The following is a 13,395-nucleotide window of genomic DNA, read 5'->3' on the forward strand; positions in this document are numbered from 1 at the left end:
AACTATATTTTTTTCCCCATTTTAAACGTATAAGATGTTAGAAAGTGCAGCTAAAAAAATACACGTACGGATCAAATCTAAACGAGACAAACATCTAAAAAGTATCGTAAAGACCCTACTTAAAGAAAAACAGGTTTCATTTTTATAAATTTTGTAGACGTTCTTGTACACGTTCTTTGGACCTTTGTGTTGTTTTGGAATCTGTTAACTTAACGTGTGGGCCACTTTCAAGACTACATATATCTTCGTGTATAGCGAATCGATATCAAAACATTCATCGACATCGACATCAAGAATCAGATCCTACCATTTCCAACAGAAAATTCGCGATCCCGCGATTCGTCCGGTATTAATGATTTACCAAAGACATGTGCTCAATTCACAAGAAGTTAACAGTTTCAAATACATGTAAATATCGCAAATATTATAAGGCAACTCGAGATAAATATACACATTTTTTTTCAATCGTGATTATTTAATGCAAACGCATATTGCTAATAATTGAACAATTTACAATGTAAAGAGAAAATAATACAAACGTTCAGATTTAAATATAATAATTGTTTTATTATATGTTAATCTCCAAATAATTTCGGATATGTAATCGAGAAAGCAAAATCCCACGGTCATCGAGCACTCGTCATTGGTAAACGATCTTGCATCAGACCGACGTAACTCATCATGATCGGGAAATTACAAATCCACTTATAAATCGCGCAACGATGACTAAGACAGATCCATGACCGTCTTCGATCGGTCGGACTCCCGCGCGAGCTGCAATCGATATTTCCTTACGTCTTGAGAGCAGTGCACTTCTCGCATCTTACTCTTGATCCACTCAGCTAATACCAACCAGAGAACCCGCCCGCGTTCCCTGAAAACCCGACGCGCCGATGTGTTCTGATCGGCCACGATCAGACGACGGCAACGTCTGCCTGCGTGCTGCGCGTACAACGATTCCCACGGCGTGTCATGCCGGCTTTCATTTACCGCGACCCTTGCCTGCAATGTAGATGATCTTCATTACATTCCCCCCTTCAACTATTTATTTACAGTGTCTATATACGTACATCCATATAGATTAGACATGCTCAACTAAGATCTGTCTAGAGAAAGTTTGACTAATCTAAATCTATTAATATTCGTACTAGTGTGTAATATTGTATACATAATAGTGTTTAAAATTACTAATTGTAAGTTTACTGTGTTATAATAAAAAAATGTCGAGATATCTTCTTTTATACCTATTAATATCTTCTCTTCGTGCTATATGTATAATTTGATTGATAAATTATCAACTTTTAACCATGAATCTAATAATCATTTAGATGTTATAATAATAGATTAGATATTAATAACAGGCAAATTCAATTAATTTAAATAAATAAAAAATTGTGATACGATTATATTGGGCATTCAGTTTACTTTTTGCGATAAAATAAATTTATTTTTTGTTTCAATATTTCGTCGCATTAAGTAAAAACGTGTTTTCAACAATGACATGTATAGATTTCAATAAATAGAAGAATCTTATTGTACTAAAGAACAAAAATTTTTATATAAAAAGTTTCGGTCCCAGTAAAACGCATACTCCCTCGTCTTCGCCAACCGAAGGTTGGCAGTAGTCGGGAGAAAAATATATAAGAAGGAAATAAAAAATATATTTTATCGTATAAAATTGATATAATAAAATAAAATCGTTGCTACAGGAAATACATGTGCAACAAACATAAATAATAAATCATACACGTTTAAATTCTACGGGATATAGATAAATTTCATAATCAAAATTTTTAAATAATGCATACTTACTAGAAGTAAAATGATTTCTGCATCATCCTGAACCTTGTTCAGCATGATGAAAAACTTTATTTAGCGTACGATATTAATAAAATATTAAAAAAGTTTAATGCACAGTAGCAAATTATAATAAAACCAAGACAAAAAATTATAAAATTGTCTTGTGAGAAAAAAAATGTACTTTAAATATTGTTTTTAAATAAGTGATCTGCAGAAAAGAAAAAGAATAATTTTGTTTCGTGTTTTTTTATAACGTAAGTTTTATCATTTAATCTGTTCTTCTTTGTACACGCAACAGCGATATAAAAAATTAACAAGCACAGTAACAACTGTGCCGCAATTAACACGTAGAACTACGTCTATTAGAATAGAACATAACCAACGAAGAGCGAAAACATTTAGCAACCAACGAAGAGGTCGCACTATCCAAAATTCCCAATATTAAAAAATTTTCGAAAAATCGATGAAGTATCAAGAGAACATAACCAACAATGAGCGAAAACATTTAGCTTACATCGAAATCTTTCAAAAACTATATAATAAAGTATATTTTCCTTTAATACTTTTCGAGAACAAACCCATATCGAAAAATTAACCACGAAAACATTTAGCTTACATCGAGAGCTTTCAAAAACTATATAATAAAGTATATTTTTCTTTAATACTTTTCGAGAAAAAGAAAACGTTGCATGAAAACGTTGCAAGAAAACGTTGCATAAAAACGTTGCAAGAAAATACCCCCATACCCCCCGAGAAAGACGTAGTTCTACGTCAAAATAATGTGTATAATTGATATATTGTGTATATTTGATCTATAAGAGTTCACCTATTTTAAATCAAATTTTACAATAATATTTTTTAAATATTTTTTATCGGGGACTTGTTGTATCTTTTACCTGGGGTCGTGCCATATCGTATCACACTTTCCACAACAGTAAATGGTTTGTGGAGTCTTCGCGACCAGCTTGCAACTCAGCGGATGCTTGAGGTCCACGGAAGTCTTCATAACCGTCTCCGCCGGATATCACCAGGAGTTTACCGCGATTGATGTTGTTCTGTTGCGTTTTGTTCGATTTTAATGAATAACGATTCACCTTTGGACGAGGATCCGGTTTCGAGGGATTCGGTGTTTCCACACAGGTGAGAAAACGCACGTGTCCTGTGTGTCCGTGAGGAATTCCTGTATAGAACATCATAATTTTATTAAATATTTAATTTGATAAAGATTATTTAATGTAAAGCTTTAGTGAACGTAAAGAATAAGTAGCGTGTAAATTTCATAGCGAGATTTGCCGAGTTTCTAAAATCTTTGGCCATAATTTTAATCAAATTAGTTATGCAAATATAATTTCTCATGCAGTTTGTTTCCAGGAAAACCTTTATAAGGCCGATTTATTTCCACTTGACGTATGCCAAAATTCAAACATACGTATAATATAAGATATTAATATTCGTCTGACAAAATAATATACAGGGTGTGTATATATAAAATATACAATACAATAAATTTTAATAATAATTAACACACACACACACACAAAATACACACACACACACATACACGTTATGTACGTATGTTGTACGTACGTATTTTAACGCGATAAAAAAAAGAAACATGACATTGATCGATCGCTTCTGTATCCTTCCACGTAGACGAAGATCGCGCGAGATTTGGGGTGTCGGCCAGCTTTCTAATTATATCGCGAGGCAATAATAACGACACAGGCGATAGAATATGACGTCAATACGCACCAGTTACGATCGGCGGCTGCGACATCCTCTGAGTAGATGGCTTTATATGGGGAATTGGCACGGTGAGCAGCACGCCAGCGCTCGTGCCGATCCAAAGCAATTCGTTGCAAGCCAATAGTGCGGTGACCCTGAGACACGCAGCCTTGTGCTGCCGAATTATGTCATCGCAACCTGCAACAAGTTTAAAGCTTCCGTTAAAATAAGTGCCGAAGCTTGTCCCTCGATGGGAACTCGTCTTTATCGTCTCTATCATTCGGGTAATCAAGTTCAGACGCAATTCAACAAGTTTGAAAGGTGTGTCACACATCTATTTCTATTTTAATATCTTAATATTTTATATTTATTGTTTTTTAAATTAACTTAATACTTACAATTCATATAAAAATTAAGTCCTAGTCTCAATTAGAAGAGGTAGTTTTAAATTAGTAGAAAGTTTACGAAATCCTAAATTTGAGATCTATATAAAATTTTATCATTTTTAATAATTTTTTTTTAATTGTTTCTTTAAATTTTTCTACTAATCTAACCCGAGTTTCTAATTATTCAAGATTTGAAACTTACTGGCAAGCATTTTGGTAACAGCTGGCGCGATGTTGATATCGGTTAGGCACTCGTATGTACCGGAATGGAAAAGCCTCAGCACAGCGCTATTGTGTAAGGAAATCCAAACGCCTAAACCGCCAGAGTTTGCCATACAGGAAACGGCGCGGCTTGGGTCGCTGCTCACGGCGAATGTGTGCTCGATGTCCAGAGTGTGGGTATTCAAAACTTTAACGCTGTTGTGACATCCGCACCAAAGTTTCCCGGAGACGGACAGCATTTTGGTCACCGGTGACGCTACCGTCCCGACGGACACCGTCGTTGGATCCGGAGTGTTCCATCCACTGACTATAAGAAAAAAAAAGTAAAAAGAAAAGAAGGACAAAGAAGAACAAAGTAAAAATAATTTTATCGTGCTCACAGACTATTTTGTTACTAATTACGAAAAAGAATGTCAAAAGTCGGCACGTACTATGGTCCCGAACGTAAACGGTGATATCTCCGTTGGCAAGAGAGACGAACACCTTGTTATCTAAATATCTGAAATCACGAAGCAATATCGTGAGAGTTTAGAATAAAGCGTGAAAAAGAAAACATTCCTATTCCTTTGTAGTAATAAAATAGATCACAAAACGACTTACATGATGCAATGCACGCTGCTGCCGTGCTGTATCTTCACTTTGTTCTTCTTGATACGAATGTTGTCGTTGCAGTTATATACATGGATGCAGCCATCCTCGGTTCCCAGCCACATCGTAGGCTGATTCGTATCCTCCTCCGTGATAGTATTGTCGATACTCGATACGTCGCCGCTCAGCGTTACGCTGCTCGTGTCTGCACATGGAATGTCGTCCGAGTCCGAATCGTCGGAGCTCGAGCTACTGCAAAATGTGCGAGCAAATATAAATATTAAACAGAAATAGCATTAAACTAAATAAAACGTTCCTGCGTGGCAGCCTTCTATGCAAATTCCAATTACTCTGATTTTAAAGAAATTTCATGACCGTTAACTGTACTTCAGTTTAATAATTAATAATTAATATTTAATTTTAATAAATATGTTGAATTATAAATTTAAATATAAGATACATTACTGGATAAATCAACGTTCCAGATATTTATGTTTAATCCGCTCAGGAGTAATGTGGCCATTATTAATATTCGCCATTATCAATAAATCATACTCAATTATGAACCACTTAATATTGCCAAGTTTCGGATAGCATTATTTACGCGTCAGTCGCTAGAAGCTGCAGAAGAAATATTACCTGTCTAACTGTATGTTACCGCCGCTGGCATCCACGTCTTGCACCGAGATACTTATACCACTCTTGCTGTTAGCAAACGGACTGTTGTTCGACGTGCACGAGTTTGAGCTGAAAAGACAAATAATTTTTAATAAATTTAAAACCGTGTGTTCGTACTTTCCTCCACCTAGTTAGCTATTCAATTATATCTCGTGGTAATGTCAAACTTTTTTACGCATCTGTTCTCGTCAATCTTACCCAGGCGTACACGCAGGTATTCCAGCGACGCAGAGTATCCTGGCGTTGCAGACTCCATTGCACGACGTTACTTGAGGTGGTTCTGGGCTTAGACTCAGTACGCACACCTGACCGACGTAACCGTCACTGTTGCAGACCCAGACATCCTTCGATCCCTGCCCGTTCGCCAATGTCGGCGCCGCGCAAGTGAACTGGAGGCCCGCTCGCGTTTTCCTGATGGGCAGAGGCCCCACGAATTCAGGACACGGTCTCCTGTCAGCCGATAGTGCTGCACACATAAAGAAAAAGTACTTGAAATTTTCTTGCGAGTTTACTTTTAAATGAAAAATAAAAGGTACGTAACAGATTTAAAGGTGGAAGATTTATATGTGGATACATCTTATATGAATGTGTCTATGCTACAACCTACATTTACAAGTTACAAAAGATTTGGAATTCAATTTGATGTATAAGTTGGCCTAATTAAGACTTTGTTAAACAAAACGTTTATATTTCTGAATCATAATTTAAGTTTTACATACCTCTTCATTCATTCATTTATTCAACTCTTCGTTAAATATTTTATTTATATCATAGATATTGCTTTTGTGTGAAAGCTCGAAAAAGATAATTGTGATTGATTAAATTATTCATCTATTTGTAAAATCTTCGATATATCAATTATATTACTCTATCGAACGATATAATAAAAGGATTATTTTTAGGTGTATTAATATAAAAAAATCAACTTTTATCAGATATGGCTTTTTCAACGTGGAATGCTTGACATAAAAGACTAGGTAATATTTCTCACCGAGCTTCTGTTTGGCTTCATTAAAACTCTCCTCCCAGCTCGCACGCTTGTCAGGCTTCGCGAACATGACGGATATATTCTCGATCCCGGCTCTGCAAACAAAATACACAGTAATGTGAGGCACGTTGCGACCGCGATCGAATCATCATGATTTAGGGATCCAATATTTAGCACATGTAACGGAAACGTGATCGGAAACGATCCTTCGACAACGATCAAAGGATTTCACGATATTAATTTTGCAAAATTAGATGAAGTTCGTTTCCATTAATAACCTCACATCAAGCTAAACTTATTTATCGCCATCAATTTCCTATAATTTGACCGTGTATATAAATTGTAAAATAAAGATATAAACACCTTATATATTTTTGATTCATTTTATAATAAGAATTTGCAGCAAGTAAGAGCTCGAGTAGTCGCAAGAACTACATCAATATATTTTATCATCATCGATCCCCTAAGCTCTTCACTATATGTTTATTTATCCTGCTTAATTTCGGAGAGGCACGCTTACTGAGTATTAAGTGTAAGTTCCAAGCAAGCCAACTGCGAATGCGCCGCGTTTCTTTCCGCCAATTGCCGTTGGGCCTGACTCAGCATATCCTTGATAAGGTCTTCCAACTGCTGCTTGGCACCATGCAAAGTCGCGGCGAGTTCCTGCAGCTGAGTCAACTTCGTGCAATCTTCTCGGAGATAATCCACTTCGCGTACCATTCGTCTTAAATTCTCGTCTTTGGCTGAAAACGATATTAGGATAATCTCTCAGGCTCGAACGATGAGTAATATATTATCGATGTCTCTACAATACCTTTCATCACTTCGAGATCATCCAGTGAGATCCGCATCAGCATTTTGTACTTGTTTGCGTCGAGCAGACCGACCAGGCTGTTCGGACACGTGCTTCTGTGAATTTTCATTTCTTTTGTATTTTTATTGTCACAACAATATTTCTATTAAAAACTATTTATCTTTATATATAGAAACATGAATTTTATATGTAATATATATAAATAATTTATATATCAAAATTCGTAATGCAACGCAATATATACTGAGCAATTACTTTATATGATTTAAACAATAACTAGAAAGTACTGCTTTTATATTCATTTCTCTTATTTGCATTATGCTTAGTGTTTTAAATAAGAGTAATTGAATGCATTACAATTATTTTAAGAAAGTTTTAAATAGATGTTTGGTAATGCAAAATGTTTCCACATGTTTATGTATTAAATTTTTTTCTACTAAAACGTCAAATAAAATAAGTTTGACTTAAACAAATAAGTTCAAAAGAACACTTTTTATCGCACCCCGCTAAAAAGAATTTTATTTTTATATATATAAGTATATTTCTCTAATAATCTTGCTTACGTTGATGGTTTTCTTATCGTGCCGCTTCTGCGCTTGATGCTGGTGATGACGAGGAGATCGGAAAACAAAAATAAAGCTCGTTCCTTCCGTGTACCCTGATTCGACGCTATGGTGACCAGATCGTGTCGGACGAAAGCTCTGTGGGAGAAAAAGCGGACAACGTGTCACACGATGAATTCGATGAATCTTTTTGTCGCGTCGTGGCCAGTTTCCGCTACAGCACGCATCATTATCGGTAATCAATATTCCGATTCCGATGGCTAAATAAGTCCAGTGGAAAAACTATGTAACGCGTGCGAGACGATTGACACAGATTGAAAGGCATGTGAAGTGGGACGACACATTTCTGTCATGCAATGGTCGATAATTTATTGGAAAACGTTATTCACCACGAAACAGTCTAGCAATATGTATTTTCTTAATAATTTATGTTCCTAGTAGTCAATTCGAGCGGTCATTCTAAAATACAATTTATGTCCCGACAAAGCATGCAATAATTTTTTGGCGCATTCGCTTTAATTATTCTGTAAATAATTTTTTTATTTATGCATGCAAATATTATAATTTTGATATCATGGATAATGATATTGTAATAAACACCAAACAATCATAATTTATGTTATTATTATGACTTGACCTTATAAAAAAATTGTCTGATCATTATTATAGGTTGACCTTATAAAAAATTGTTTAGATGTTTATACCTGAGCATCTAGACTAGACACAAAGAAAATATGAATGACGAAGCACGACTTTGGAAACGCTATAGTACGTAAATTGAGCAATTTATTTTATAATTTGTAGTTCTTATTTGATTATTCATTTTTTTGTTTTTTTCGCTCTTCAGCGAACATGAGTTTCGACATCCTTCGTCGACGTCAAGATGGGGAAATGATTGAGAATTATCCTTCCGTCGTGATAAATTATGCCGCACGTGCATCGATCATAAATCTAAGGATATTACGTTGGAAAATGCTCATAAATCGCGACCGCAACGTATCGATCGTAAATCCGAGACCAGCTGTCTTCAGGAAAACAAAGCCGAATCGAATTATTATCCGTGCTCCGCGGGTGACGTAAAAATTGTAAACGAATATCGGCTCGCAGTTATTATATTACCTGTCGTTCGTTACGATGCCGGCGAGACCTTCGACGAGGGCCTGGACCTCTCTCAGCGTGGTCTGCTGCTGTTCCCATTCGAGCGACTCCCTTTCCGTACAGTTGATCTTCACTACCAGCTCGTGCACTACCTTCTGCGCGGCCTGCAGCAACTCGTGATCGGGATGCGTCGGATCCGTGTGTTTTAGCAGCCTCTGGATCAACAGTTCGTACCGCGGGATCTTCTGCACGGGTTTGATCAGTAGCTGATCCAGACCCAGCTTGCCCTTGTGCTCGCGCTCCATTGTCTAATTATAACAAAGTGTGAACTATCCTCTAGGATAAATTTACCGCGGATTTTGGTAAAATTAACTTCCGTACAATATTTAGGTAGTTAAACGGTAACAATTACTATTATACAGTCATAACGATATCTGCCAATTAAAATTTTGCTTAATAAGATATACAAAGAAGTTAGTTTTTAAATAAAATCGTAAACTGCTTTAAAGAAACTTTTTGAAAAAATATATGTAACGTAACATGTATATGTTACATAATGTTAAAAGCTATCGCGAATCTAAGAGATAATAATTCACAATCAGTAATGATGATGCACAATAATAATACATTTAAGAGCGTTTCAGTGTTTAAAGCGACTGATATACTTCGTATTTCTCGAGTAAATCCAAGTTGCCAAGTGCGTCGAAAATGCGCCCAGCCTCATGAGAATCTAAGCGGTAAGTGGGCGATGGTAATGCCGGCAATCAAGTAATAAGTTAATTATATCGATAAAATTGCGAAAGGTCAGGTTTGATCGTGACGCTTTAAGAAGTGACGTGGAATAAAAAAGTTTCGTATTTAATAATAACGTGTTGTAAAGAGAGAAATATATATATATATATATATATATATATATCTTTATATATATATAAAGAGTCGCAACGGATAGAATGTGCAGCGTACCTCGAGAAATCGTGCGAAGGCCGGCTTCGCTTGGCACGTTGTTTTTATCGCCTTCCTCGCAGACTTCCAATTGTCCAGAAACAGGGTGTATGTCTCCAGCACCACCGGCTTCGTGAACTATAAAGCGACACGAGCTCTTTATATCTTCACGTATCAGTGAAAACGTATGTTGTACACAAAACGCAATTCTTTAATAAAAACATTATTAAAAAATATATTGAACTTATTATTTACGTCTTTGTTAGTTAAAGATGGATTATGAAAATACTTGAATAAAGATATACCTGACAATAAAGGTCATCTAAATAAACTGATATTCTCAATATTCAATTTGTTAATTAAATGCATTTCACTATTTCATCTAAAATGCTTGAGTCAGATTATTTTGCAAAGTAAGTATTTTGCTAAAAGATTTAGTAAAAATGTAAGTGTGGCATATTTCTAGTTTATTTTTAAATAATCAATATATAAAAGCTTAAATCCGTTTCTGGTACGGCATTTTCAAATGCGGGGCACGCAAATTCGCGGATAATGAGAACTTGTTAAACTTCACCCTCTCAATTGAATAATAATAGGATACAATTTGGCGTTACGTGAAGTCGCGACGCTGTCAAAATTTATTCTGTTTGTAATATCAATCGCGCACCAAATTCCAATACGCCAGAATTAATTCGCGGCTGACAAAGCCGAAGCGCGGGAATGAATTTAGTCTCACGCTGTATCCTAACATTTTAGAGAAAATCCTGAAATATCACGGCATCGCGAAACGACCGCTGTAAATTTATTCGTTACATTACATGATCCGCGGGGAAAAATGCGAAACGCAGATAAATGTGTTTTCAAAGATAAAAGTATTCCGTGTTTATGTAAAGGGTGGTATGGTCGCGACGTTGGTCGATTTATTAACGTAGACTGTATAGAAGAACGAGCCACGAATTAACTGTATGGCGTCTGTCGATTTTGTTGGCGCGGGAATCTTAATGGCAAAGGAAAACGGATACTGTTGCGCAGTGTAATTTATTACGTGTCCGCGGCCGGAGATATTTGCGCACCTAGTAACAATGTAAACTCACCACATCGAGGAAGACGTCGCCGATCGTCTGCCTGAGTTCCCAGGTGTCCAGTCGCCTACGCAACTCCTCCAAGAATACCTCGTGATGACTGAGAAGCGCAGGGATCTGAAATGCACGAGTATTTCCTTTCGACAACTTTATCTTTGATTGATCGACGCACAATCAAATAATACTTTACATGGGGGGATTACATCAGAAATCTAAGAATTCGAATAAAACGCGAGGTATCAAGTCTAACAGGTGGAAGACTTGGTTATGTAACTGTTGTGTCTAATAAGTTAATAATATTTTTAACATTATGTCTGATTATTATATATTTTTCGCTAAAAAAGATATATATAGGTATGTATGATTTATATTAAAACATAAAAAACAAAAAAAACAGCTATAATCTCAGCTCTATTTTATGCTGCTATTAAACTTCATAAAATTCTGTTAATATTTTTTTATTTTCAATAAAACTGTCACATAATATAATAAATGCATTCTTTAAATCCTAATTATTGTTTTAATGCCTATACATTTAACAATTATTTAACGCCTACACATATACTAGTATTATATAAATGTCATTAATATTCAATGAATTAAATATTATTCCAATTAAATGTCATTTATAATGAACTATTAATGATCTCGGCTACACTTTTCGAAATAATTCATTAATAATTAATATATAGCAATTTGCTAATTGATCACGGTTCTGGACAAATTATAAAGAATCGAACGGAACATTTCGCAGTCGATGGTGTTCGCCTATTTGAGCGGGATCGATCAACTTCGCGGTTAGATCTTGGTCTTAAATCTTCGGTCGGTCGGAAGATCGTAAAGCCCTCCTCCGCCTATATACAACTCGACGCGGCATTTATAAAATATAACCCCGCGAAGAGAGAGGAGCTCCTCGGTTCCGTGAAACTTCCCGGATGTTGAATTACAGCCCGCCGACGAGGCATGGATTTATGCGCGTGGAATAAGTGCGACGTACACGCTTTTGACGACGAAAATACGAAAATAGTTCCGCTTATACGCCTATGTCACATCTACCTGATAAAATATCTCATCGACTGTTGCAGCATCCACCAGACCGGCATTTTCGGGGCTCTTCAGGGGCTGTAGGTATTTCTGAAACGCATATCAGAGATATTATTGTGTTCATAATACTTTTGTGTGGTAACAATCTTTTAGCTATTCTTTATAACGACAGCTAAAAATCTATAGAGAGAGAGAAAGAATCCGTCGTTAAGTCTTTCGCAATCAGTAGCATTGTTGTTTTTAAATGAGCAAAGAAATTTGTGCATTAAATTGTCTGCAATCATTCGCGCAAGCGGAATAGAATTCCCCATAATAATTTTCATCTAGCTTTACCTATTACTTGAACTTAAGAAGATCTACATTATATCACAAAGTGCTTGCACGCGTATTCTCTCGGCGGACCTTCAGATTCAATTCCGCGTCCTTCGGAGTCGGAGGAAACAGCGCGAGCTTTAAACATTTCAATGCCACGAGTCGAGAAATGAATTCAATTCAATTAACGCCAACGCGTTGATACCGTAATCGACTGGAGCAAAAAAATATACCTCGCGGTTTATTTGTACGCTCCTGGATAGTTTTCTTCCTATTATTTTTCTAGGTCACATTGACAACGTAAAAAATGAGGAACCCCCTTCATCGTCGGTCCCAAGGACGCCGTTAAATAATCAGCAAATATGCCGACAACGGTTCCCGTTGTGCGGCACAGCCGCGTTGTTTATAAAATATGACAATCAAGTCGGCCGTACGCGCCGTTACGGTGACGCTTAAATTCCGCGGGCGTAACGCGCTGGTTAAAAATCGCCTCTCGGCCGAAACTTCGAAGAAACCAGCACGCCCTATTTTGGAAGTGTAAACAATAAAACGCGTCCTGAGTTTAATATTATGTATTCGAATGTGACCAGATGACCCAGTGGGATAGCAATCTAACATTATTAATATACATCTCATCATGTTTAAGAATGTTCCTGTAATATATAGTTTCATTGAATTTGATCCCTTGGAGAGAAAGTGATTTATTCGACATTATAATTGGTTGCATATATTACCTACTCTTTAATTATAAAGATGCGGTAAAATTAAGAAAATTTCATTTTTTAATGAAGAAGTTATTACATTAATTAATATAAATTAGATTGATACAAAGATAACGGAAAAAATAAAGAAAATAACAAAGAATTTTAAAAAGTTTGAAAATCTTTAAAATATGATAAACACGCAGCATATACATATTTACTTAAACAATGGAATAAATTATTGGATCCGCCAGTGCGTAGATAAAAATAATAATCGAGATTAAGCGACCCAACTGGCCAATTTCCATTTATTCGTCTCACAACGTTTCGACCCCGATTGGGTCTTTCTCAAGTGAGATTATACATATAATTACGCAACAATATCATGCATCGCAAGACGTTGCGCCCAAACCACATCATGCATACGCCACGCTAGAACGAACAAATTGTCA

General features: G+C 36.1%; 1 protein-coding gene across 6 annotated transcripts in view; it reads right to left on the bottom strand.

The window, feature by feature from the left end:
• Window positions 1-6: 6 nt before the first annotated feature.
• Window positions 7-13,395, bottom strand: part of LOC112463866 — a 55,888-nt gene continuing 42,499 nt past the window's right edge. For 2 of the 6 annotated variants that reach the window (XM_025030523.1, XM_025030524.1), the window contains exons 10-26: window positions 11,943-12,020; window positions 10,899-11,003; window positions 9,826-9,942; window positions 8,884-9,170; window positions 7,765-7,902; window positions 7,202-7,296; window positions 6,908-7,130; window positions 6,391-6,482; window positions 5,598-5,865; window positions 5,361-5,468; window positions 4,734-4,973; window positions 4,565-4,632; window positions 4,114-4,440; window positions 3,553-3,726; window positions 2,697-2,980; window positions 1,813-1,845; window positions 7-1,002 (exon numbers count right to left, since the gene is read on the bottom strand). In XM_025030523.1, coding sequence (XP_024886291.1) covers window positions 2,718-2,980; window positions 3,553-3,726; window positions 4,114-4,440; window positions 4,565-4,632; window positions 4,734-4,973; window positions 5,361-5,468; window positions 5,598-5,865; window positions 6,391-6,482; window positions 6,908-7,130; window positions 7,202-7,296; window positions 7,765-7,902; window positions 8,884-9,170; window positions 9,826-9,942; window positions 10,899-11,003; window positions 11,943-12,020 — 2,583 coding nt within the window. In that variant the 3' untranslated portion in view covers window positions 7-1,002; window positions 1,813-1,845; window positions 2,697-2,717. The remainder of the gene's footprint in view (window positions 1,003-1,812; window positions 1,846-2,696; window positions 2,981-3,552; window positions 3,727-4,113; window positions 4,441-4,564; window positions 4,633-4,733; window positions 4,974-5,360; window positions 5,469-5,597; window positions 5,866-6,390; window positions 6,483-6,907; window positions 7,131-7,201; window positions 7,297-7,764; window positions 7,903-8,883; window positions 9,171-9,825; window positions 9,943-10,898; window positions 11,004-11,942; window positions 12,021-13,395) is intronic. The other 4 variants (XM_025030528.1, XM_025030527.1, XM_025030526.1 and 1 more) reach the window with 4 other exon arrangements.

Source organism: Temnothorax curvispinosus, unplaced genomic scaffold (genome assembly GCF_003070985.1).
Source record: "Temnothorax curvispinosus isolate PA1 unplaced genomic scaffold, ASM307098v1 QBEX01013717.1, whole genome shotgun sequence".
Lineage (NCBI taxonomy): Eukaryota > Metazoa > Arthropoda > Insecta > Hymenoptera > Formicidae > Temnothorax > Temnothorax curvispinosus.